The sequence below is a fragment of the Dama dama genome, chromosome 12 (assembly GCF_033118175.1).
Source record: "Dama dama isolate Ldn47 chromosome 12, ASM3311817v1, whole genome shotgun sequence".
Taxonomy (NCBI): domain Eukaryota; kingdom Metazoa; phylum Chordata; class Mammalia; order Artiodactyla; family Cervidae; genus Dama; species Dama dama.
Genome location: NC_083692.1, coordinates 56,672,509 through 56,697,043, shown reverse-complemented (window position 1 = coordinate 56,697,043; position 24,535 = coordinate 56,672,509). Strand labels below are relative to the sequence as shown.

At 38.0% G+C, this 24,535-nt stretch overlaps 1 protein-coding gene across 1 annotated transcript in view; it reads right to left on the bottom strand.

Annotated features, from left to right (window-relative positions):
* TRIP4 (thyroid hormone receptor interactor 4) overlaps positions 1–24,535 on the bottom strand; it is a 49,941-nt gene that overhangs the window by 16,888 nt on the left and 8,518 nt on the right. The window contains exons 5-11 of the mRNA XM_061157353.1: positions 24,210–24,288; positions 21,232–21,361; positions 19,256–19,471; positions 15,701–15,827; positions 11,273–11,460; positions 7,528–7,652; positions 6,414–6,505 (exon numbers count right to left, since the gene is read on the bottom strand). Of these exons, the coding sequence (XP_061013336.1) occupies positions 6,414–6,505; positions 7,528–7,652; positions 11,273–11,460; positions 15,701–15,827; positions 19,256–19,471; positions 21,232–21,361; positions 24,210–24,288 (957 nt within the window). The remainder of the gene's footprint in view (positions 1–6,413; positions 6,506–7,527; positions 7,653–11,272; positions 11,461–15,700; positions 15,828–19,255; positions 19,472–21,231; positions 21,362–24,209; positions 24,289–24,535) is intronic.

Below are 24,535 nucleotides of genomic sequence, written 5' to 3'. Positions count from 1 at the left end.
ATCCCACTCCTGGGCATACATCCAGACAAAACAATAATTCAAAAAGATATATGCATCCCGATGTTCATAGCAGCACTGTTCACAATAGCCAAGACATGGAAGCAACCTGTGTCCATCAACAAATGAGTGAATAAAGAAAATGTACTATACATATACACACAAATTATATATATATAATTGTATATACATATACAATGGAATGCTACTCAGCCATAAAGAGTAAAATAATGCCAATTACAGCAACATGGATGGAACAAGAGATTATTGCATTAAGTGAAGTAAGTCAGAAAGAGAAAGACAAATGCCATAGGATATCACTTACATGTGGAACCTAAAGTGAGTCACTCTGGAGAAGGAAATGGCAGCCCACTCGTGTTCCTGCTTGGAGAATCCCAGGGACAGAGCAGCCTGGCGGGCTGCAGACCATGGGGTCGCACAAGTGGGACAGGACTTAGTGCCTAACCCACCACCACCACACCACAGTGAGTCACTCAGTCGCGCCTGACTCTCTGCAACCCCACGGACTGCAGCCCACAAGGCTCCTCGGTCCATGGGATTCTCCAGGCAAGGATACAGGGGCAGTTTGCTATTTCCTTCTCTAGGGCATATTCCTGACCCAGGGATCGAACCCGGGTCTCCTGCACTGCAGGCAGATTCTCTACCAACTGAGCTACCAGGGATTACTTGCGGAACCTAAAATATGCCACAAATGAACCTATCTACAAAGCAGACACACAGACATATTTGTGGTTACCAAAGGGGAAGGAGGGTGGAGGGGGTATGGACTGGAAGTTTGGGGTTAGTAGACACAAACTATTACATATAGAATGAATAAACAACAAGGTCCTAATGTATAGCAAAGCAAACTATATTTAAGATCCTGGCATAAGCAATAATGAAAAAGAATATATGTGTTAACTTAGTCACTCTGCTATACAGCCAAAATTAATACATCACAAATCAACTATTCTTCAATAAAAATACATATATAAATGGCCAGTAAATACTTGAAAAGATGATTCTATGCTTGTATTTAACCGCTCAGTTGTGTCTAACTCTTTGCAACCCCACCGACTGCGGCCCACCAGGCTCCTCTGTGCACGGGGATTCACCAGGCAAGAATACTGGAGTGGGTTGCCATGTCCTTCTCCAGGGGATCTTCCCAACCCAGGGATCAAACTCAGGTCTCCCGCACTGCACGTGGATTCTTTACCAAAAATGTCACCAAATGGTCAGGAAGATTGAATGAAAATAACATAGTATGGTTTTCACCCACTTTATTAGCAAACATTAAATTGACTATTAATAATCAGTTTTGGTAAGGTATTGGTATAGGAAAGACTCAGACCATTGGCAGAATTTTAAATTAGATTTTTCTTTAAGAGTGGTAACTTAAAAGAAAAAAGAATGGTAACTTAGCAGTTTGTAACAACTTCTAAATGTATGTACCTCAGACTCTAAGTTCTACTTCTCAGAGTTTATCCTGAAGAAATACTGAGTCCCCATGGGGAAAACTAAAAAGCCACATTCCTAATAAAGTCCTCCTCCCAGCTGGAAGCAACCTCTCTCTCCTTTAAATTCCTCAGAGGCAGTCTTTACTTCCCTTAAGACAGTTCTCTTTGCTTTCTATTTTGTTGTTTGGTTGTTTACAAACCTGGTTGTAAATATATCTTACCTACCTGGTGCTCTTTCAAACATTCTGAGAATAGAACCCACGGCTGATTCACCTTTTTGTTTCTCTTAGTGCCTAAAACAAAGGCACTCAAGCATTGATTAATATATAAATAATAAAGAAAATCTTAAGAATTATATGTTCATTTTCAGATGAAAAGATACACATTAAAGAATTCATATAAATGCACAGAAAAGTGTTCATATCCCCTTCTTCTCTTCAGGGTAAGTACAACAGGAAGCATAATGCTTCCTGGATTATTTTAAAATGTACATGGTTGTCCTCACCTCATCAAGTGGGCACTTGATACCCAGGTTGCAAACAACTCAAAGACAGTCTGTTCTGACCTAGAAACTCACGGAAATGTTCTAGTCTTCATGAGAACTCTGAAAATACATTCCCTGTCTCCCTCAAGTGAGTTGAGAGCTTAAAAAATTGCCTAGGGCTGACTGGGCTAGTCGTTGCAGACACAGTTCCCCTCTTTGTTGGGGCTCAGAGGCAGCCCTCAAGATGCCTTAGAAACCATACATTCTAAGGCCTATGAACTGGCAGCTTTTCTTAGTAAAACAGAGAAAACACTTTCACATAATTTAAAAGGGAATTTGAGGATTCTGCATTTTTCAATGCCAATGCCTGGTCTGAATACTGACTACTATTTAATTTTTCACCTCTCAAGTTGTACAGACAATCCTTTGGTGATAGAAGCTGATGGTTTCCACACATGAAGTGATATATGCAATCTTCCTCAAGATCTGTATCATATGGATACTCTTACAGAAAATGGAACAAGTAAGACTCTCTTCCCCATTGGAAAACAGTACTTACTTTGCTGATGTCAATTTGTAGGAACCCAGCAGTAGAACTGGTCCAACATTAATTCTTTAAATACAGGATCTTGGCTCTTACAAAAGCCTTAAGATCAAATGGACTGAAAAGCCAGTAAGCTAGCAGGAAAGGAACGGATTCAGTACAGAAGTAGAATAATCAATGACCTCAGAGATTTCAGACAAATCAGATTTTCTATTGAAGGCAGGGATATAAATAGCACAAACAACACAGACACAGAGAAACAAAAGCCTCCAACTCAACTTTCTGTTTGAAAACTTGTTAGGTCTAGAGAACTGTTCAAACCACAGCTGCTAATGGTTATGGATTTGGCAATCAAAATGTCTTTGTTAAAAAAGAAAAAAAAAACATTTTAACTGCCTTACTATTGAGGTTACAAACCACAGCCTTGATGCATTGTTGCAGTCAACATCCTCCCTGCTGTTTTTGAGAGCTTACATCTGCTGCTGGCAGATAAAACCCTGGCGAGGCATGGGCTGCTTCCAGGGGAATACAGAAGTCTTAACTAGACTGCTCTCATCTACCTTTCTTTCCTGAGTTGAGGCTACAGCCTTTTCTGCATTGCTCCTAACTTGTTTAGGTTGATCCGTGCCCATTACTCAAGACGACCGAGAATCTAGCAGGATTTTTTCCTGGCACACATCAGCCATGCCAGCCATACTACTTTTAGAAGATAAAAGGAAGACGAGTTCTTAGCTCAGGGGAAAGCATTTTAAGCACATATTTTTAAAGCCACTTATAGTGTAGTACACTTGATTTTAAATAATCACCAATAAAACCTTTTCTGTCATTTCTTTTAAGGAACTAAATAATTATACTATGCCCAAAATAGTGTACTTTAACTTATCAAAGAAAGGCCAAGAATGAAAGCTCAGGAAGTAACTTACTGACTTCCTCTGGGGATGGAAAAATTTAGGAACAAGATGGAGAAGTAAAATACAGTCCCAAGTCACACAGGACATTAGTTTTGGTTGAAATAAAAATTACTAGGTCTACACAGGTTTCCAAAGAAAATGAAATTCAGCTTGGTGATGAGGAATGAGCGTGAAGATGCAAAAAGAAGACACAGGTCAAGAAACTGTTTCCTGGATTATTGTCCCTCAGTGAGCTGATCTATGAGGACAAAAAAAACCTCAAACGTATTTAGACCAGCACTTACTAACTATATATACAAGATACTGGTATGTAAATACATGGGGGTGGGAGCAGGTGGGGTTGTGGTCAAAAAGTTATGAGAACACTGTATACTATATTGATCAAATAAATCAGATAATTACTTCAGAGTCATAATGGACACTAGCACATTAAGGGCTCTGAGAAATTCTGCAGCAAACAAACAAACTTATTAAATCCAAAAAAATTTTCCAAATCGGCATAAATTTTCTATGCATCCACAGAAACCCCTTACTCCTCCCCCCTTTTTTTCCCAGAGAAGACCTATGCCATGGAATGGTTTGGGAAATGCTAGAGTTATTATTCCTAAACTCTCAACTCATTCTTGAAAAAATGAGAATAACATTAGTAAAACAGACTAGGCAATCACAATTCTTACATCACAGAACGCTAACTCAAACAGAGACAGGTAGATGACCAAAGGTGCTTGGGACATTTTCCAAAAGACAGCCAAATACCAAAGCTACAATCTCTGAAAGTGGTAAGAGCCTTATCCAATAAATAATCCCCTAAAAGAGCTATTATCAATTCTGGATACATTCATGTGCTACTCTCAAAAACAAGGGGAAAAAAAAAAAAAAACAATGGGGAAAAGCCACAGCAAAGCTGACCATAGGGAAAACAGATATGGGGCTCCTGTTTGATGGAAGTTTCATGGCTTTTAGCATTTGGGGATATTCTAATGTCATACACATCAGGAAAATTCATGAAGAGTTGCCAGGACCTTCAGCTGAGAACACATGGATCACACACTTCTGGGTGCTGCCCTCATCATCCTCAAGATAAAAGAAAATAAGCTAAAGGAGGGATACTATGCTGACTGAAATAGAGAAATTCTTGAGAAACCAAAAAGATTTATTCTGTTAACTGAGTTTCTAATTTCCGTAAACCTTGTGGTACTCGACAGACTAGAATTATAGCCTCCTACCCTTCTCAACACAAATTTGTGGCAGAAAGAAGAGTGGTTAACTGCCTAGAAATTGAATTCATTTGACCTTGAATCAACTGGTGGTCTGCCTGATCAACAAATGAGATAATAAAGGAAGGCCCCTGGCCAAAACCCACCACACACAGGGCCAGATGCTCCTGTGTTCTCTCTCAGAATGCAGCAATCCTATGAAGAAAATATGACATATCAAGTAATATTAAGCTCTTCATAGATATCTAAAACTGTAAAGTCTATATCAACATAAGGGGTTTTTACAATTATTATTTTTAGAATGAAAAAAAGGAAAAAGGGAGACGAGAAGAAAGAAGACACTGAAAATAATGGGCAAAACGTACATAGATAGATAGAACAGGCACAAGAGTGTGGAAAACAAATGGCCTTCATGTATCTACAGTTTTGCCTAGGTCTAGATCAGGTACTAAGGGCAAAACAAAAGGGCCAGAGTCAAAATTCATACCGAATGAAAGCACTGTCCTCACAAAGTAATCAGAAAAGGGCTGAGGAGGCAATCCACAAGAAACTGAAAGACAGAAAACTAGAGGGATCATAACTATTGGCTAAAGCCTGTGAGGAATGAATAGAAAAAAATGAGATGGATGGGAACAGTTTTTTGTTTTTTTAACTTATTTGGCCATCCTGGGTCTTAGCTGTGGCACGTGGGGTGTAGTTCCCTGACCAGGGATCAAACCCATGCTTTCCACATTGGGAATTTGGAGTCTCAGCCACTGGATCACCAGGAAAGTCCTTGGTTTTTCTTCTTTTTTTAAAGCACTTAATTAATAATGAAAGGCAATTAAGAGTTTCTGAAAAACAAAGAATTAACTGAGAAAATTAACGTGAAGAACATATTCTTAAGCACAGTGGTGGAACCCCTACTGCATAACGTAACTGTTTCAAAAAAACAGGAAAACCATACTGTAAGACTCTTCAGGCTTTAAGGATGGGACTTTTCCTATTTTGGATTTCTGCTAGTCTGAGTCTTAACATAAGGCTCTAAATTTCAAAAGTTTTCCAATTAAGCTAAAGTCCTTCAGCTCCCTCTGCTGTTCAGAACTGTACTCTCTGCTTTCTGCTCAGTCGTGTCTGACTCCGCAACCCCAGGCTCCTGTCAGAGGATTTCCCAGGCAAAATACTGGAATGGGTTGCCATTTCCTTCTCCAGGGGATCTTGCCAACCCAGGGACCAAACATGCATTTCCTGCATTGGCAGGCAGATTCTTTACCACTGAGCAACCTGGAAATCTTTAGCAATCAAAATAAATAAAAATACATACAAGATGCATATACAAACACAAACACATACCCAAAGATGGCATGGTCCAGGCAATCAAGAGTTCAAACATACAAGTCTTTCATGAATTCTCTAGTCTGGACCAAATGTTTCAGAGTATATAACAAAATCTACCATTTCCACCATCTAACTGAAATAATTCAAGGAATAACAAACAGTTTCTTCCCCAAGAACAGGAAAACTTTATTAAGGAAAAGGACTCTACACTTGTTAGTTAGATGTGGCAGTAGCTTTTTAGGCAGAAATGTACATGTACCAGTCTTCCACATACTAGGAAGCAAAGCATCATCACTATGTTATTGTTTGTTTGCTTCTGCTGTGGTCTTTTCTCTCTCCGTATTTCCTCCTTAGGAGATTCTACTCACATGTCTAATTTCAGTTTCTAGCTCCTTACCATATACAGGATACTCTGAGTTGAAGAATCTACAGGACAGCTATCCTGGCAAATCAAGCATCTGTCCAAAAGAAATATTCTTTACTCACCTGATCCTTAAACTGCTTCTGGGACAAGCAGTCAATTAGGTCCACACAGCCCAGAAGACAGCCTGAGGGATAGTCATTGGGAAATTCCACATCTAAATTAAGAGTAACAGAAGGATTATATAAATTTCCTTCTTTGTGACCCTGGAACTCACAAATCTCTTTTCAATTCTGAATTAAATCATTTTCTCATCTGTTTGTAGACATAAGGAAAACTGTGAAGCTTGTTACCTAGCACAATTGTTTGAATTTTAACAAAAAAGTTGGTTAACTGGCTTAGTCCACTATCCACATCCTAAGCTATAGGAAAATAAGCCTCGAACCACTGAAGTTCAGGGACCCCACAAATTCACTCCAAACACATCAATTCCACTATACTCAACTGGATCAGACTAGAAATTTCATAGTGCTGGGTTCTGGAAATTTGAGGTTTCAAGAGAGAAAGTGGTAAAAAACATAAGAGTCAGAATAAAAATTTTAAAGAATCCAGTCATATCAGTCAAAACAAAAAGTTCTTTTTAAGGAAACATGCATTTCTGATTCCTAAAGCTTGATTTCTTAACTTTTAAAGGTGGTTCTTTATTCTCTCATTTTACCTTCAAAACTACTACATGCATTGAATCAGGGGAAGGAAACCAAGACACCCAATGGTCAGAAGTGTTTTTTAGTATATAAAAATTGAGAGTGCTTGTAGTGATTCTCAAAACTCACTGCTGAAGTCAACTAACTTTGATCTGTCCAAATCCGATTGCAGATGTCTATTTGAGTCACTCCCAATAAAAAGAGGTCTTATTTGTGTTTGTTCTTCCCAATTTAAAGATCCCAGAATTTATAGTAGTTATTTTACTCTCATAATAACAAAAAATGTAGAAAATTAAGACTAGCTGGTTGATTCCTGGCACTGGAAACTGAGATTTTTCTTTGTCTTGTTTGGGGACTTAATGCTTTGAATAGCTGTTCATGATTTGCCACACACACACACAAAGTTTAAAGTCCCTTTCAGCCAAAAAAAAAAAACCCCAAAAAAGCCACAGGAAGAAGGAAGCGAAAGAGGATGAACGTCAATGACTTCTCTTCACAAAGTAAGACTGAAATTAGAAGAGTATGTGGCTGTTACCTTTCCCACGGAGGAAGAGATAAGTAGTCTGGAGTTCTGAGACTTCTTGTGGAGATGGTCTTTTTGCTGTGGCTGCTATCCAAAGTCTTCCTCTGTGAGGGGTGTACCAACTTCTGCCCTCCACCCTTAAACAAATATAAATTTAGTGGGAAGAATCTAAATTCTAGTGTCTACTAAAAAAACATAGTGATGCTTTGGTTCCTAGTATGTGGAGGACTGGTACATGGACATTTCTGCCTAAAAAAACTATTGCCATGATCTAGCTAGTAACTGTAGAGTCCTCCTCCCATAGAGGATCTCACGTGTTCGAGCTAAGTCACTCAGGCATGTCTGACTCTGCAACCCTGTGGACTGCAGCCCACCAGGGTCCTCTGTCCATGGGATTCTCCAGACAAGAATACTAGAGTGGGTTGCTATTTCATTCTCCAGGAGGATCTCATTAACATATAGCAAATTATCCAGGTGAGCCAAGAGATCTACAGATGATATCTCACCATGAGGGGTATTTCTGGTAGGAAAAAAAAATTTCTCCTATGATACCTTTCACTTGAATATGAACCCTGTTCCCTAATTTTCCCTTTCATTAGAACAAACACAATTCATCTCTCTCAGTTCCTATTTTTTACCTATCTCTGTAACGCAGAAATGCATCTTTCACCAGCCTTTGGACCTCCACGATCCAAACCTTCTGTTTTCAAAGCATTGGAGTTGTACCACAAAAATTAAAATCCTTGCCTTTGAGTCATAAAAGATTTGTTCATTGTTCTCCAACCTGACAGAAAAATCCTCACCCACACATAACTCCTCAAGAATAGTACTTTCATAGTTACTATTTAAGAGTTTAACTAGATAAAAAAGCTATCATCTTTAAATTGCAACCACATTCATTTATATTTTCTAAGTATTTTATAAAGGGTTATATTCTTTGTAGATAATTAAACAACCTGTTAACTAATTTGAAAGAATCTTTAAGTGGAATAACAAAATGCAATCAAGAGAATGTTATAGTTACCTACTTTTTAAGGATTACAAAAAAATGTGTCTCCTTTAGTTTCTACAAGACAAAATAAAGTAGCCTGATAATATAACCCTATTATATTTGCCTTATAATGGGAAACAGAAATTCTCTTATCCTTAGTTTTCTAACACAGATGAATAGGAAGAGTACCAGGCACATGGTGGATACCCAATAAATGGAGAATGTATCAATATATTTCTTCCCTCTACTCCAAATGATACCAAGGGATACTGGGAAAACAGTCTCACAAATGTGGCAGAACCACCCACTTTGTTTCTGTGGGATTAGTGACTGTGGGTTGGATGCTGTTCATCCTGTTCTTTTCAGTGAGAAAATGTGGATAACACAGATCCAAAATAGGATGAGAGCAATATAAACATTCTGATTTCCTCAGCAAAAAGCAAGCTGTTTCGTATTCTACTTTGGGAAAGGAAGACACCTCAACTGCAGAGAATGGAATGAGAAGAACAGACATCTGAGGGCCCAGGTGCCCTGGAGCAGAAGCAGATTCACATGCACTTGTAATGCCACTATGTACATACATTATGGAACATTTAGGAGGCTAAGCAGGAAAGCCGGACTTTCAAGAAGGGAGAAAAATAGTAATGCACCTTCACGAGGAGGTAAATCACAGCTAACCATGGAAAACACTAAAGTTGAAATGATTGCTCCTAAATTCTGATAATAATTTTTTTTTAAGAAAGCAGAGAAATGACTGAAGCTTACAAAGTAAGAGTGGAAACAGCACTTTGAAAACCAGAACTCTAGTTCCCTATCTGCCACTAACTAGGCTTTGCAATTCAGAGCAAGCTATTGGGTTGGTCAAAATGTTTGTTTGGGTTTTTTTTTTTTTTTAATTTTTGGCTGCACTGGATCTTTGCTGCAGCGCACGGGCTCTGCACGGCAGCACGTGGGCTCATCTCTAGCTGCAGTGTGCAGGCTTCTCTTGTTACGCAGCCCAGGCTCTAGAGCGCCCAGGCTTCTTCAGTCGTGGCTCATGGGTTCTCTAGTTGCAGTGCACAGGCTTAGCTGCCTCACGGCATATGGGATCTTGACCAGCGATAGAACCCACGTCCCTTGCATTGCAAGGTGGACTCTTAACCACTAGACCACCAGGGAAGTCCTCATTCGGGTTTTTCATAACATGTTATGGAAAAATCCAAACACATTTTTTGGTCAATCCAACACTTTACCTTTGCCTGCTTAAATGTTTAAGACTGTAATAATACTGGACTGAGCTACTTCAACACAGCTACTGTTTTGAAAAGTATAAAATTGTATTTAAATAGAAGGCATTATTATTGTGATGAGTTAGGACACTGCCAGGGATATAAAATTCTAACAGATAAAACAAGAATGAAAAAATAGGTATTTGTATCCTCACACTCACTGCAGTATTATTTACAACAGCCAAGACATGGAGACAACACAAATGTCCACCAATGGATGGATGAAGATTATTCAGCCATAAAAGAAAACAAAGTCTTGCACTTGCAACAATATGGACCAACCCTGAAAGATTATGCTAAGTCAGACAGAGAAAGATAAATATTTTACAATCTTACTTTACCTGTAGACTCTGAGAAAAGCAAACTCATAAATACAGTGATAGACTGAGTGAAGGCAGTCACAAGATACAAACTTTTAATTATAAGATAAATTCTGGGGATGTAATGTACAGCATAGTGACTGAAGTTAACAATACTGTATTGCATATTTGAAAGTTGCTAAGAGAATAGGTCTTAAAAGTTCTCATCACAAGAAACAAAAAAATTTGTAACTATGCAAGGTGATGGATTTAACACAAACATATCATGGTGATCATTTTGCAAAATATACATATATATGTAATCATTATGTTGTACACCCTGACGATGTTTTATGTCCATTTTATCTCAATAAAACTGGGAAAACAAGGGAGAAGGAACATATAATAGTAAGTGAATGAAGAAAACCATAAACATATATCTACATATTAAGACCTCACTATGTAACAATTTGCAAAGGATAAAGAATACAAACAAATACTCCAAAATTATAACAATAGCTGTTCCTAGGCAGTGGAATTATAGATGTTCTTTCTTTTTCTAGCTCCTTTTCTCTATTTATCAATTTTCTGTTTACATTTACAAAAGCAAAGGGAACAGTTGAACTCAGAGGAAATATATGAAACCACGGAAGAGTAAGCTATCACCATTACTCACATGTACGACTTTACAATACCTCTACTTATCCTCACTACTACTCCCCACTTTTTGTAGAAAAGGAATTTGTGGTAGAACAGCTTCTCAATATGGTTATTCATATTAAAAGATAGATGTATAGATAGAAAAACAAAGCCATAATTAAGCTAGTGACTTTTAAAAATTAATAAATAGGCATAAGAACTCTGAATTTCAAATAGGATCAAACTATTAAGGTTGCTGAGTGCTATATTACAAACGCAAAGGCAGGAGAAGTTTTCTCAATAAACTTCCTTCCAAAGAAGAAAAAACTTCCATTCTATTCTTTGTTATGACTAAGATCTGTCGTCTTTCTAAACTCGGTTTCTTTTAAGCTATTCAGTTTTAAAAAAAGTCCATAACATGCATGAATACACTGCTTAAAGTTCTATGTGTTGATGAGTATTATAAATCATTGCTAGGCTGGGAAGAAGAATCCCAATCCATCAAGCTAAATCAAATTTACGTAAAATCTTTCACTGTCAAAATTCACTTCTGTCCTTACCTTTTAATCCCTCGGACAAGCAGAGAAGCCCAAGGCTGATGCATAGAGAGGCACCAGCCGCCATCAAAGCCTTCCTGAAATTCTTGGTCCTGGATTCGAAACTGATGCCGACATGAGCTGAACTCTAGTCCTGATCCTGCTGGATGCAAAGCCTTTTTCTGTGAGGCTGCACCTGTCTGGTCTATCCACTGTGCAAGAAAGAAATCAAACACACAATTTGTCTAACAAGGGAAAAATCTGGAGTAGGCATACAAAATGAGATGAATTCTAATAATAATGAATCATGCTGGGAATGTTCTCTTAGAAAAATGTACCCCCACCTCTGTCTGAAACAAAGTCAAAAAAAAATGGAGAAGGTATAAATTCAATAGAAGTCCCAGGTATGATAACATAGTCCCATCTTGAAGGATGGTTAGATAATGCTGAATTCTCCAAATATAGCTTCCTAATTTCAGCAAGAGCACAACTATCAGACCAAATAACTGGTTTGAAATTATTAACACTTTAAACTTATTAATAATCCATACTGGATTCTGGAAAATTTCCAAATACAGTTCTATCAGCCAAAGGAAGGTTCAACATTTTGGTTCACATGTTCTTCACGTGCTTAAGGAACTGGGTCACATACTGTTACCATGATAAAGCCAAACAGATGCTTTCACGGGGCAGAGGTTCTGACTATTGGATGTATGAAGTTATTAATATTCTCTTATCCTGCAATGAACAACTTGTCCCCTGAAAGAGAGGATGGAGCACAATGAAACAAGGCTCCCATCAAGTAAAAAGAATACCAAATTGCAGGGTACGGATAATTATAGGAGGCTGGAGAGTCTTGGCAGTAGTTCAGTCAGAGAATGACAAAGGTTAACATTTCTTCCTGAGCAAGAAGACTGAGTGCTCTGAAATTTATTTACAAAAAAAGGGGCTCTGTCAGGATGATGAGGTTCTCAGTTAGTTAATTTATTAATCTTTTATTTAATAATTTATAGGGAAAACAAAAATGTTAGGAGGGTAGAGGCTCTAAGCAATCATTTAACCCCTAAGATTTCAGTTTTCTCAACTGTAAGATGATGGAGTTGGACTAATTGAATCTCTAAGAATCTTTCTGCAATAAAATGACTGTAATTAATTGTGTCATAACTAAAAGAAAAACAAACCATAAACATTTGAGTACTTAATGCAGTATATGTGAAAAGCATATAAAGTAGGAAGACATATAAAATACAAAAAAAGAAAAGGTTCTTGCTTTCAAGGAACTTACAATCCTAGTAAAGGACAGACACTTAAATAACTGTCCACAACATAAGGCATATATGAGTATTTACTACACAGGGATTTAAGTCCATAAGTGGGAACACAGAAGCACAACTTATCCATTACATGGGAAATAAGTGATTTCATAAAAATGTTGGTATTTGAACAATCCTGAGGTCCAAATTCTCTGGTTCTATCTCTATTACAGTTCTAATTCATATTACCTGTTTTTCTACCCCACAGCTACTGTTCTAAATTAATCTTATTGTCTTTTAATAATACTATTTTAACCCATGAGATAACCCATCTCATCTCCATTTTTAACCTCTAAATAACTCTCTACTGCCCGAGTAACACCAACCTGGGCCCTGATCGTCTTCACACTACACTAGCTCAATCGTTGTCCTAGCAATTTCTGTGCTTCTGTCTTACTTTTCCCTCCAATCCACTCTCTACACAGGCATGCAAGTCATGCCAGTCTTCTGCTAAAATTCTTCCAAGACTCTTCCCTGTCTGTGTGTGTGTGCTTAGTTAGTCGTGTTCAACTCTTTGCAACCCCACGGATTGTAGCCGGCCAGGCTCCTTGGTCCATGGGGATTCTCCAGGCAAGAATACTGGAGTGGGTTGCCTTGCCTTCCTCCAGGGGATCTTCCCAACTGAACCCAGGTCTCCCGAGTTGCAGGAGGATTCTTTATCATCTGAGCCACCAGGGAAGCCCACTGTCTTCCCTGTCAACTTTAGAATAAAACCAAACTCTTGAGACATAAGGGCTTTCATGATATGTTACCTACTACACTGGAATGAGTAGCATCCCTCTCAAATGTATGTCCCCCCAGAACTTGTGAAATTGACCTTATTTGCAAACAGATGTAATCAAGCTAAGACAGAGTCATACTGGATTAGGGTAAACCCCAAATCCAGTGACTGATACCCTTACAAAAGGAGAGACCAAAAAAAGGATAGAATACCTAGAGACAGAGACATACGGGGAAGAAGTCCACATAAAGGCAGAGGCAGAGAGCAGAGTGATGCAGCCATAAACTAAGGGATGCCCAGGGCCACCAGAACCTCAAAGAAGCAACGAAGCATTCTCCCATGGAACCTTTGGAGGAAGTGGGGCCCTGCCAACACTTTGATTTCAGTGTTGAGAATTGTGAGAGAATAAACTTCTTGTCTTAAGCCAACCAGTTGTGGTCTTTTGTTACAGCTGCCTGGGAAACTAATACACTTACTAGTACAGTTTAATCTCTAAGAATACTTAATTACTTATGGTTCTCCCAACCTACAGTGCTCTCAAGCTGCTGGGAGCCTTTGTACGTGTTATACCATCTACCTAAAAGTCCCTCCCCAAATCTGTCTGCTTCTTCATCCCTTAAGTCTCCTCAAACACCATTTCTTTTGTGACTCCTGTGAGTTTATGATCTCTCTCCCAATGACATGTGTCTATTATAGCAATTATCTTAAGGAACTGAAATTCTTTGTATTCAAACACATCTTCCCATTAAACTTGAAGTCCTTAAAAACCTCAAGGGTTTTTACCTTTTAATTTCCCAGCACTTAGCAAAGAGGGCTTCCCATGTGGCACAGGGATAAAGAATCCACCTGCCAATTCAGGAGTAGCAAGAGACTCGGGTTCAATCCCCAGGTTGAGAAGATCCCCTGGAGCAGGAAATGGCAAGCTGCTCCAGTATTTTTTGCCTGGAAAATCCCAAGGACAGAGGAGCCTGGCATGCTGCAGTCCATGGGGTTGCAAAAAGTCGGACACAACTGAACATGCATGCGGGCGTTCAGCAAAGAACCTGGCTTATGTACAGTGCTGCATGAGGATCTCCAGTTAAACTGTCTAAACACTGCTTTGATTGCATCTCTCTGCTTAAGAACATTCTATGATTCACATTTACGAAATAAAAATGTGAAAACTTTCTAGCTGAACATTTAACTCTTTAGTGATCTGACTCTACCTACTTAACCCCACTTGTTTTCTATGAAAATTCCTTTTATGAGTACTACATTTGTAGTCTAAATTCACTATTCCCCATATAGTTGATGCTTGAACTATGATACAGGTTTGAACTATGTGGGTCCACTTATACGTGGGTGTTTTTTTTTCAATAATAAATACTATAGAACTACATGACCCGTAGTTGGTTGTAGATGTGGAACCTACTGTGGATGTGGAACTACTTTACGGAGGGCCAACTATAACTTAAACATGAATTTCTGACTGTGCAGAGGGCCACCACTCCCAATCCTCCCCTACACTGTTCAACTGTGTGTGTGTGTGTTTCCCATGCCTTGTTCCTGTGGTTAATTCTGACTGGACTGTTTTTTCCCCACCATCCCCAAACACCATTTACTTGGCTACTTACTTTTAATGAATGCCAGCTTCCCTATAAAAGCCTCTTTTATTCCTCTCAACTGTCTTTCCCTCCTCTGGGTTTCCACTGTACTTATTTATATCTTTATCAACATTAGAACTGCCTATGTCATCTTTTCCACTACTAGTCCGTGAGTTCTTTGAGGACAGAAGCAGTGTCTGGTTGATCACTTACTTCTGGGATTATACACATTAGGTGCTCAATGTACTTAATGTCAAAATGTATGACAACAATGGATAAGTGAGTTAATGTATTAATTTACAACACAACACTAGGGGACTACCCACATTCTATAAAAGACAAACAAAAAGCATTAACGAAAGGACCATGGGAGTATTTTAAATCTCTATGCGTGTGTGCTTGCTAAGTTGCTTTAGTCGTGTGTCTTTGCAACCCCATGGTCTGTAGCCCGTCAGGCTTCTCTGTCCAAGGGATTTTCCAGGCAAGAATACTGGAGTGGATTGCCATGCCCTCTTCCCCAGAATCTTTCCAACCCACGTGTCTCTTATGGTATTCTGCACTGAGATCATAGGCAGGTTCTTTACGACTAGTGCCACCTGAGAAGCCCTTACACCTCTAGTGTACTTAACAAAACATTCTCTTGGGTAATACTCAAATGGTAACTTGTCACAAGTGCTGCAAAAAAAAATTGGACAAACTGGGTCAGAGAATAAGGTGGGTAGGAGTATTGAGAGAGCAGACTGGTGTCTACAGCCTATGAAACAGGCACACTTGAAAGAAGAAATATCTGGGCCCAAACTTTTCTCACCATCAGTTAGAGCAAAGTTCCACTAACCTGGGGAGGGGGCTGGTACAGGTTGGGATTCACCAGAAGTCCCAAAGGCTCTTCAGAAGATCTATCCAATTTGGTCAGTGGTTGGTTCAAGGTTCCATTGGCAATGGCATGTATTGCCTCATCTAGTCTGTGATAACAAACCAAAGGATTCAATAATTGGCAATGCCCTATGCTCAAAATATGCTTAGATGGCACACACCTAAGATTCTTCATTAGTAATAGAATATGAAATTCAAACACACATAAGACTCTTCATTAGTAATACAATATGAAATTCAAAGAGGGATCCATGGATGACCTTCCCTGCTCCCCCTACTAACTTCCCCTTCTCTTCTCTTCACTCTAAGAACCCTAAGGAAGATAAGTTAGTTGAAGTTTCAGAACACAAAGAAAATAGGTAGCACACTATTCTAGGGCAGACTATTTCTCAACACCTTCAATTATTCTTCTGCCTGCTCAACAGTCCCTTCCCATTCCTCCATGCTGATCTGAATTCTATCCTTGCTTCATGGCCCAGAATTTCTAAGGAGTCCTTCCACCCACCCAGCACAAAAGTACTTATTCCTTTCTCTGAAGTCCTGCAGCACTTTCTATTTAAACAGTCACCAAATATACCCCATGTAATCCTGTGTCTGTGGTGTTTGCTATGAATATTCGGCTCTCAACCTATAAAAGAATGTGATGATTTCAACTGAAGATTATGGAACTAGTCCTACTGGTTAGTAAGTGATCATAGGTCCTGCAGGAACCATCTCTCACTCTGCTCTACAGCTTTTCATTACTTGCCACTATACTACCATGTCCCTGCTTGACAAATGTTTGTGGATGTTGGTAATTCTAAGGGACAAGATAATGAAAAGGTTCTACTAGCAGGGAAGGCTGAGCCTGACCTTGAATATAATTAAAGAGGTATTTGTTAGGCACTTCTTACCCACAAGGCACCTTAAATGGGGAGGAGATCAGGGTTTTCCTGCCTTCAGGAAGCTTTGAATCTAAGTGGCAGGTTTAAGACAGCTAAAATAATGATAAACAAAACATGAGAGGATGTAATTATTACTATGAGACAGATACAATCCATTTGGTAGTTACTACTTATCATCTCATGTGTTGTACCAAGGAAATTCAAAGGGGAGGCAGATATTTGAAAGGCAAAGTTGGGAGGAAGGATTTCCAAAGCAAGGGAAAAGCAGAAACAAAGACATGAAGCTAAGACAAAACAAAACAAAAAGTACAAGAACTTGACGTAAGAAGTGAGTATAAAATAGGACAGGGATAATGAAATCTAAAGGAGGGAAACAGGTTTAAGACACAGTACACTGGTTAAGGACATCTAGAACTCCAGAATCTACTGAAGAAAAAAATACAAATAGCTACTCAATACATTTTAGAATGCTCACACTTACTACCATACAACCAAAGGGGGGGAAAGTGAATAAAAATTACGAAAAACTACCATTTTTTATGTATCAGAATGGCAATTTTTTTGTTGTTAAGAAACAGACAGGGAGGGGGGTTCAGGATGGGGAATACATGTAAATCCATGGCTGATTCATGTCAATGTATGGCAAAAACCACTACAATATTGTAAAATAATTAGCCTCCAACTAATAAAAATAAATGAAAAAAAAAGAAAGAAACAAAGAAACTAGCATCTTGGTATCTAGTGTCAAAAAGTCAAAAGCTATGCACAATTTGAATTTTGAGATAGTGTCCAATTTTACTTCTAAAAGGCTGTACCGCTTTTTATTGAACATAAAAATGATTTTTGTTATAAAAACGATCCATGCGTATTATGGAAAACAAGAAAATACAAATTAATATAAAATAAAAAATTCCTATACCCATCACCCAGAAACAATTTTTTCTTTATATCTGTGTATCACACATGCAATAGTTGAAAACAAATTTACTGAAGTTAGTGGTAGCATTTGCCTTAAGGAGAGAATAACCTCTGTGTAGGAAAAATCTGTGATGGATCTGCCACAAATCAAAGAGAAAGGTCAAGGACTGGGTCGAGTAGAAAGCATTACTGTGTTCTCCAGTATCCAGTTTTCTGTGTGTGTGCGCGCGTGTGTGTGTAAGAGAGAGAGAGGAAAGACAGAGATATGTATGCCACTTCCAAAACGTGTGGAATGAGATAGCCACACGTTTTCTTTTCAGTGCTATGCTAGAGTTAACATTCATCTTTTCTCAACTCTATATTCAGTGACTTCATATTGATAACCTGAAACTGACCATGATGCAAGTTTTATTTAATAAACTTTACTTTTTAGAGCAGCTTTAGGATCAAAGCAAAGCTGAACGGAAGATTCAGAGATTTCCCATTTACCTTCTGACCCTCCGCCCCCCGCCCCCACAGCCTTTCTCATTATCAACTATCCCTCACAGGAGTAATACATTTGTCACAACTGATCAACCTACACTGACACATCATTATCACCAAAACCCATAATTTCCATTAGGGTTCATTCTTGGTGATGAGACTTGAACATTTTACTATTCCCTTCCACAGTAAGAGAACATATTCATATTACTAGTCACAGATTATGCAGTATTATAAATTTTAAATTTCAGACAACTTAATGATACATGTTTCAAAGCTTGCATTTACCTAATAAGAAGCTGGGCAGCTTTTCAAATGTTTATTGGTTATTTTCATTTCCTCACCTGTAAATTATCTGTTCTTAGCTTTTGCCCATTTTTCCACCAGATGTGTCTTTATATAGTATGGGTATTGCTTTTTTGAACTGTTAAAACTGTTTAGAACGCTTTCTCTCCATCTTGTACTTATTTACATCATTTAAAATATCTTAGTCTTTTTGACTTTTGTATCTTGCTTAGAAAGAGCTTTATTATACCAAGACATTAACTATATTATAAATTTCTACTATTTTATTTCCTTCTGATCCTTTTTATTTCTTTTGTATTCAACTTTTTTTTGGTGTGGGGGGAGGCAACACTATAGGGCTTATATGATCTTAGTTCCCTGACCAGGAATCAAACTGGGACTCCCAGCAGTGAAAGCTTAGAATCCTAACCACTAGACCTCTAGGGAATTCTCTTGCATTTAACTCTTTAGTCAAACTTATTATAACAGCATACTTTTAAGTAGACATTTTTTGTTTTTGAGGTAGAGATCTAATGTGTATTTTTTTCAAAGCTGATGACCCTTCATTTAATCCTTTTCTTACTGTTCAGAAAAGTTTTATGTAACTATAAACTTACACCCATACACACACAATGCAGACATACAGGTGTCTTTTCTGGATTCTATTACATTTCATTTATCTATTCCTGTGCCCAAACTGTACCTCACTGCTTTAAAAACAACTTTTTCTAAAACCACAGTAGTTATCTAACAGGACAAGTTACCCTCACTGCTCATTTTCAAAATTTTCTTAGTTACTCATCCATGTTTCTACTCCAAATGAATATATTACTCTAAAAACTAACAAAAATAACAAACCCATTAAAGGGTGGGGCTGAGGGGAGGGCAAATCCTTTACAGTTAAAACTCCCCAATTCTCTCAGACCTTTCTGGTTTTGCCCACTTACTTGCTGTGATACTCAGCTAGAGGATCTTCATCTTCCACAATTTTCCTGCCTGCAAAATCAATGGTGATCTTCTTAGAGAGCCGAGAGGCATGTCGAAATTCTCTCAGCTCCTCCTCTCGCTTCTGTATGGCCTCCCGCTCAATTTTGGACAACCACTGGTTAGAATCACTAGCAAAGTAATCTGACTCATCATCAATGACTTGGGTCCTTCGAATGCTAAGGAAAGAAAAAGAACATATGGCAATTAGGTCACCGGTTAACAAACAGGGATTTGACTATTGGGAAACTGTTACAAGTAGCTCACTCTGAAGTGCTGTCCTGAAGGTTATTATTTCAAATGTAGAAGCTCCAAAATATTCCCAAACAAGGTCAAGCTCTGATTTCCAGCTTCTGTATATACCTTATTCCCACTGCAGGCTCAGCTCTTAGAACGAATCGCACCCTCAGGCAGAAAAAGACATAGCACCATATCCATTGTCCTCCTATTTTCCTACTAGTCCAGCCCTCACTTTCTTATAACTGGGCTTATGGGTCATTTTGCTGTCTCTGAGTTCATGTCTTGGCAGCTTACTTAATAACCTAGTCTTTCTACAATCTGGACCTAGACTCCTCCTGCTAGACCCAGCTGCTGCCACTTCGCTTAGAAACTGGACTTCTATCCTGGACTCTCAGTCCTGGAGCATATTTTTAGGATATCTTATTACTGCATTACTGCTACACATCAGTTTCCACCCCCTCTTCCACCCCTCCCTAACCTCATCCCCAGTCCCTCACTTAATATACAAGGGCCAAGTTCCAAGATAAGCCAATCCGGCTTATTTCTAAGATCATACCAACAAAGAAATTAAGAACTAGAGGGAATCCTGATGACCCAACTCTCTCCTTCTATAGATAATAAACCTGGGCCTCAAAAAAGTTAAGTGACTACTCCAAAGTCATAAAATCAGTCTGAAAGGAATAATTACTAATTAGTGACATACACAGGCATACGGAAATACTGAAAATCAGATTCTGATTTCAATTTTCCGGGACCTGGCTGGAACTATAAAAGTTTTAAAATAGACTGAGAATGGTCCCATACACAAACTTACATAATGAAATTGGTGCCCCTGGAAACACACTGGCATAAGGGAAATACCAATAGGGAGAGACTCTTTTCCAGTTTTTGTTTATCAAAAAATGTACTCTATTTCTAATGATAAATTTCACTGAGTAAGGGTAAAAGTGATATTTAAAAATCTTGTGATGGGCTTACTTAGGGAATAGCTTTCAAAGTATATCTCATGTATTCCTAGCAAGTGATTTCAAAGTAGTAGGTGCATATAACCAAAGGATTATAATGCCAGGAACAGACATATTCAGTTGTCACAGTAAGAGATTCAGGGTCTTTCTAAGGATTCCCACATGGCTACTTGAGAAGTGAGCATACATGTACTATTCAAACATTCTTTACCATTAATTGGGTTTCAACATATTTTGCCCAAAGGAAGAAAAAAAATTAGAACTAACAAATCCATAAACCTCTCTCCTAAAGAAAGGTGAGAGGGCTAAATGACAAAAGCACAGGAGTATAAAACTCAATTTAGGGACATTATTAAATCAGAAAATAACTTTAGTGTCAGAGGAAAAAGGGAGAGTGAGTCATGTGTCCCCATGAGATGGTATCAACGCTCTCCCAGAGACAGTTTCTTATGGAGTATCCAGCATACATTGACTGAATTAATGAATGGCTTCAAGTGAAATAAGTGGGGAATTCCATCCAAATCAACTTTCCAGGGGGTACACTAGCATTTGCCAAGAAACAGAACGTGTTGCAGGGTAGGCCCTCTTGGTGGAAGCCTATCTTAGTCAAACATGATTCAAAACAAGCGGCTGGCCTCCTACACAGAGCATTTGCTCTTCTTTTGCTGCAGGTAAAGTGCCAAAATAATGGACTACTCTACTTCTTAGCCTTTTTAATTCTGACCACATCATACCTAGTTCTGTCAAACTCTAACAGCTTGTCTTTATGCTTGATAGCCTTCTCCAGACCAGATTTAAATCGCAATTCTTGATGAGGAAGAAGGTCCTTGGTAGAGATGTCCACTTTCCCAGAATTCTCTGTCCCTGAAATTCAGTAAGGAAATCAAATGGTGTCAGCATATCATACAAATTAGCTGTATCATGTGCAGCAAAATCAGAAGGTATGGCTGTGTTCCTAATGATAGCCTTCATTTTAATGGAAAACAAACAGGTACCACAGGCCATGCTTTACTTCCTCAGGCATCAAGCAACACTTGAAACATAGTAAGTCCTCAATTAATGTTAAGGATCCACTTCTTTCCTTACGGGAATGTGGATTACTAAGGGTAACAGACTGTTTTAATAAAACAACATAAAAATGCCTTATAAATGAAAAACTTCATTGAGTAGGGCTGAATATCATCTTTAAACTACTTCTATATATCAAAGTTAAAAACTAAATAACAAAAGGAAAAAAGAGAAGAAATTTCAGGAAAGGAACAGAAATCAACAATGAGAACTTATCAGATGTTAAAGCAATGATGACGACTATAAAATTACATATTATATTACTTAATTCTCACAATAGTCTTGTAAGACAGTTTTTATTATTTTTATTTTATGGATAAAGAAACTGAAGTTCAGAAACATTAATAAATTCACCAAGTTCAGGTAAGTTAGAAATTAAAAGGTAGAAACAAAATTTAACCTTAGGTCTCACTCTAAGGCCCACATCCATTCCTCGGTCCATGTGTTATCTCCCTAGTGACAACATACCATAAATCTATGTATCAGAAAAGATACCCATAAATTATGATAGAATCAAGATCTAAAATGTGTTAGGAAAGCAACTAGGCTATAATGAAGGCTTTCTCTTTACCTAAACTCCAGGCCTATTTAAAGTCCTGTCAAATCTTTCTTTTAAAATTAAAAAAAAAAAAAAAAAAAGATTGATTCTTGTGTTCTGAATATAAGAAAAGTACTGGGGCTTCCCTGATGGTCCAGTGGTTGGGAATCCACCTTGTCATACAGGGGATAAGGGTCTGATCCCTGGTCTGGGAAGATCCTACATGCCAGGGGGCAACTAAGGCCATGTGCCGTAACTACTGAAGCCCACACTTTGCAACAAGAGAAGCCACCACAATTAGAAGCCCAAGCACCAAAACTAGAAAGTAGCCCCTGCCCACCACAACTAGAGAAAGCCCATGCAGCAATGAAGACTCAAAGCAGCCAAAGAAAAAAGGCACTGAGAACTACCTGTTTCATAATAATGACCCTAGAGAAATTCTAATGGAAAAAGTATGGAGACATGTTCTACCTCATTAATAATAATTAAAAAAATGATGACAATAAAAATAAAATAATATGAAATGTCAAAACTCAATAGTGATAGGTTTGGGGGTAAAATACTACTTGTTGTAGACTAGCACAGTATTGGAGAAGGCAATGGCAACCCACTGCAGTCCTCTTGCCTGAAAAATCCCAAGGACAGAGGAGCCTGGTAGGCTGCCGTCTATGGGGTCACCAAGAGTCGGACATGATTGAGAGCTTCACTTTCACTTTTCACTTTCATGCACTGGAGAAGGAAATGGCAACCCACTCCAGGGTTCTTGCCTGCAGAATCCCAGGGACAGGGGAGCCTGGTGGGCTGCCGTCTATGGGGTCGCAGAATCGGACACGACTACAGCGACTTAGCAGCAGCAGCAGCAGCACAGTATTTTGATAAAAGAATATGGCAAATATGTCTTAAGTGTCAAAAATGATCATATTCTTTGACTCAGTAATCCCATTCCTAGGAATTTATCCCAAGGAAATAAATAAAAAGATACAGTATTAACAAAGTGGACCGTTTGTGTTAACATTTATAATTTGGAAAGAGTAAAAATATCCAGTAATGGGAAAATAAATAATCAAATTATAATAAATAAATTTAATGACTATTTTTAGGCACTAAAAATAACAAATATGAATGGCAACATAAACAATTACAAAATATTAGTTAAAAAAGGAAAAACATAAAATTCTGTACACACTATGATTACTACTTCATAATACCAATCAATCTACCTATATTTAAAAAACAACTATGAAATAAAGCAGGAACGAAATATCTGCACAAATAGAAAGGGCTGAGTAGATCGTTTTCCCTTTAAAAATGTCCTTAGCTAATTTTGTTATGCTTTGTTCAATTGTAAAAAACTGTGAAGAGTGCAAAAATCATCTGTTTGAGCTTAAAAAAAAAAAAAAAAGAGTGCAAAAATCAGAGAGCTCCTGTGTGACTCTGGCCCCTCTTCCTTTAATGTCAGCGCCTCACCTCACACACCACAGAACCACTGTCAAAGGAGGGAATTAACTTCGGTACATCATCATCAACTGAATTACAGACTTCACTTGGATTTCAACATCTTTTCCACTGATATTATTTTTCTGTTTAGGGATCCAATTCAAGATCCTACACTGCAATTAGTTGTCCTTTCTCCTTAGTCTCTTTTCAAATTGTGACAGTTTTTCAGTCTTTCCTTTCACGATCATGCACATCTCCGATTCTTAAACTTTCATCCAATAATTTCAGCATCCATTGGCGGATCCTGCTTGTAGCAATTATTACTATTGTGGTGTAGAAATGATGATTTTCTGTTCCCACAATTCCTTCATTTTATTAATTGGAATTCTGTAAGAGCAGTCCCTTCTCCCCCATTTATTAATTTATTCAGTTAATTCTTATTATATTCTTTGGGTTATAATCCAATAGTATTATTCTTACTATTATTATTTTTTTTTTTTGCTCAATGTTAGGTGGTTTCAATAAGAATATTTTTAAAAAACTGCTTAGAGAATAAATGAGTAAATAAACTGCATCTTACATACCAGGATACAAGTAAGAGAAACAATCACAGATACAACAATCACAGATCCATCACCACAGTGATCCAATTAAAAGACTGCTGCCTACCTGACATGAGCTTCTTCAGTAGTTTCTGGCTCTTGTTTGAGTCACGCTGTAAAATATCTCGTTCTTCATGAGTACATACCTAATAAAGTGAAAAAACATATGATCCAATAGTTAAAAGATATTGTTTGCTTGATATACTTAAAAAGTAACCTCAAATTACACATTAGATACAGCAATAAAATAATGACTGTCAGTGTTTTTTAATCAAGACAGATACACCAAAAAATATATATCCAAATGAGTTTCACCCTAGTCTCTTTCCATTTCTTCCTTCTTTTATGAACCATACAAAAAACTGATCTCATGCAAGTGTCCCTAAATGACTA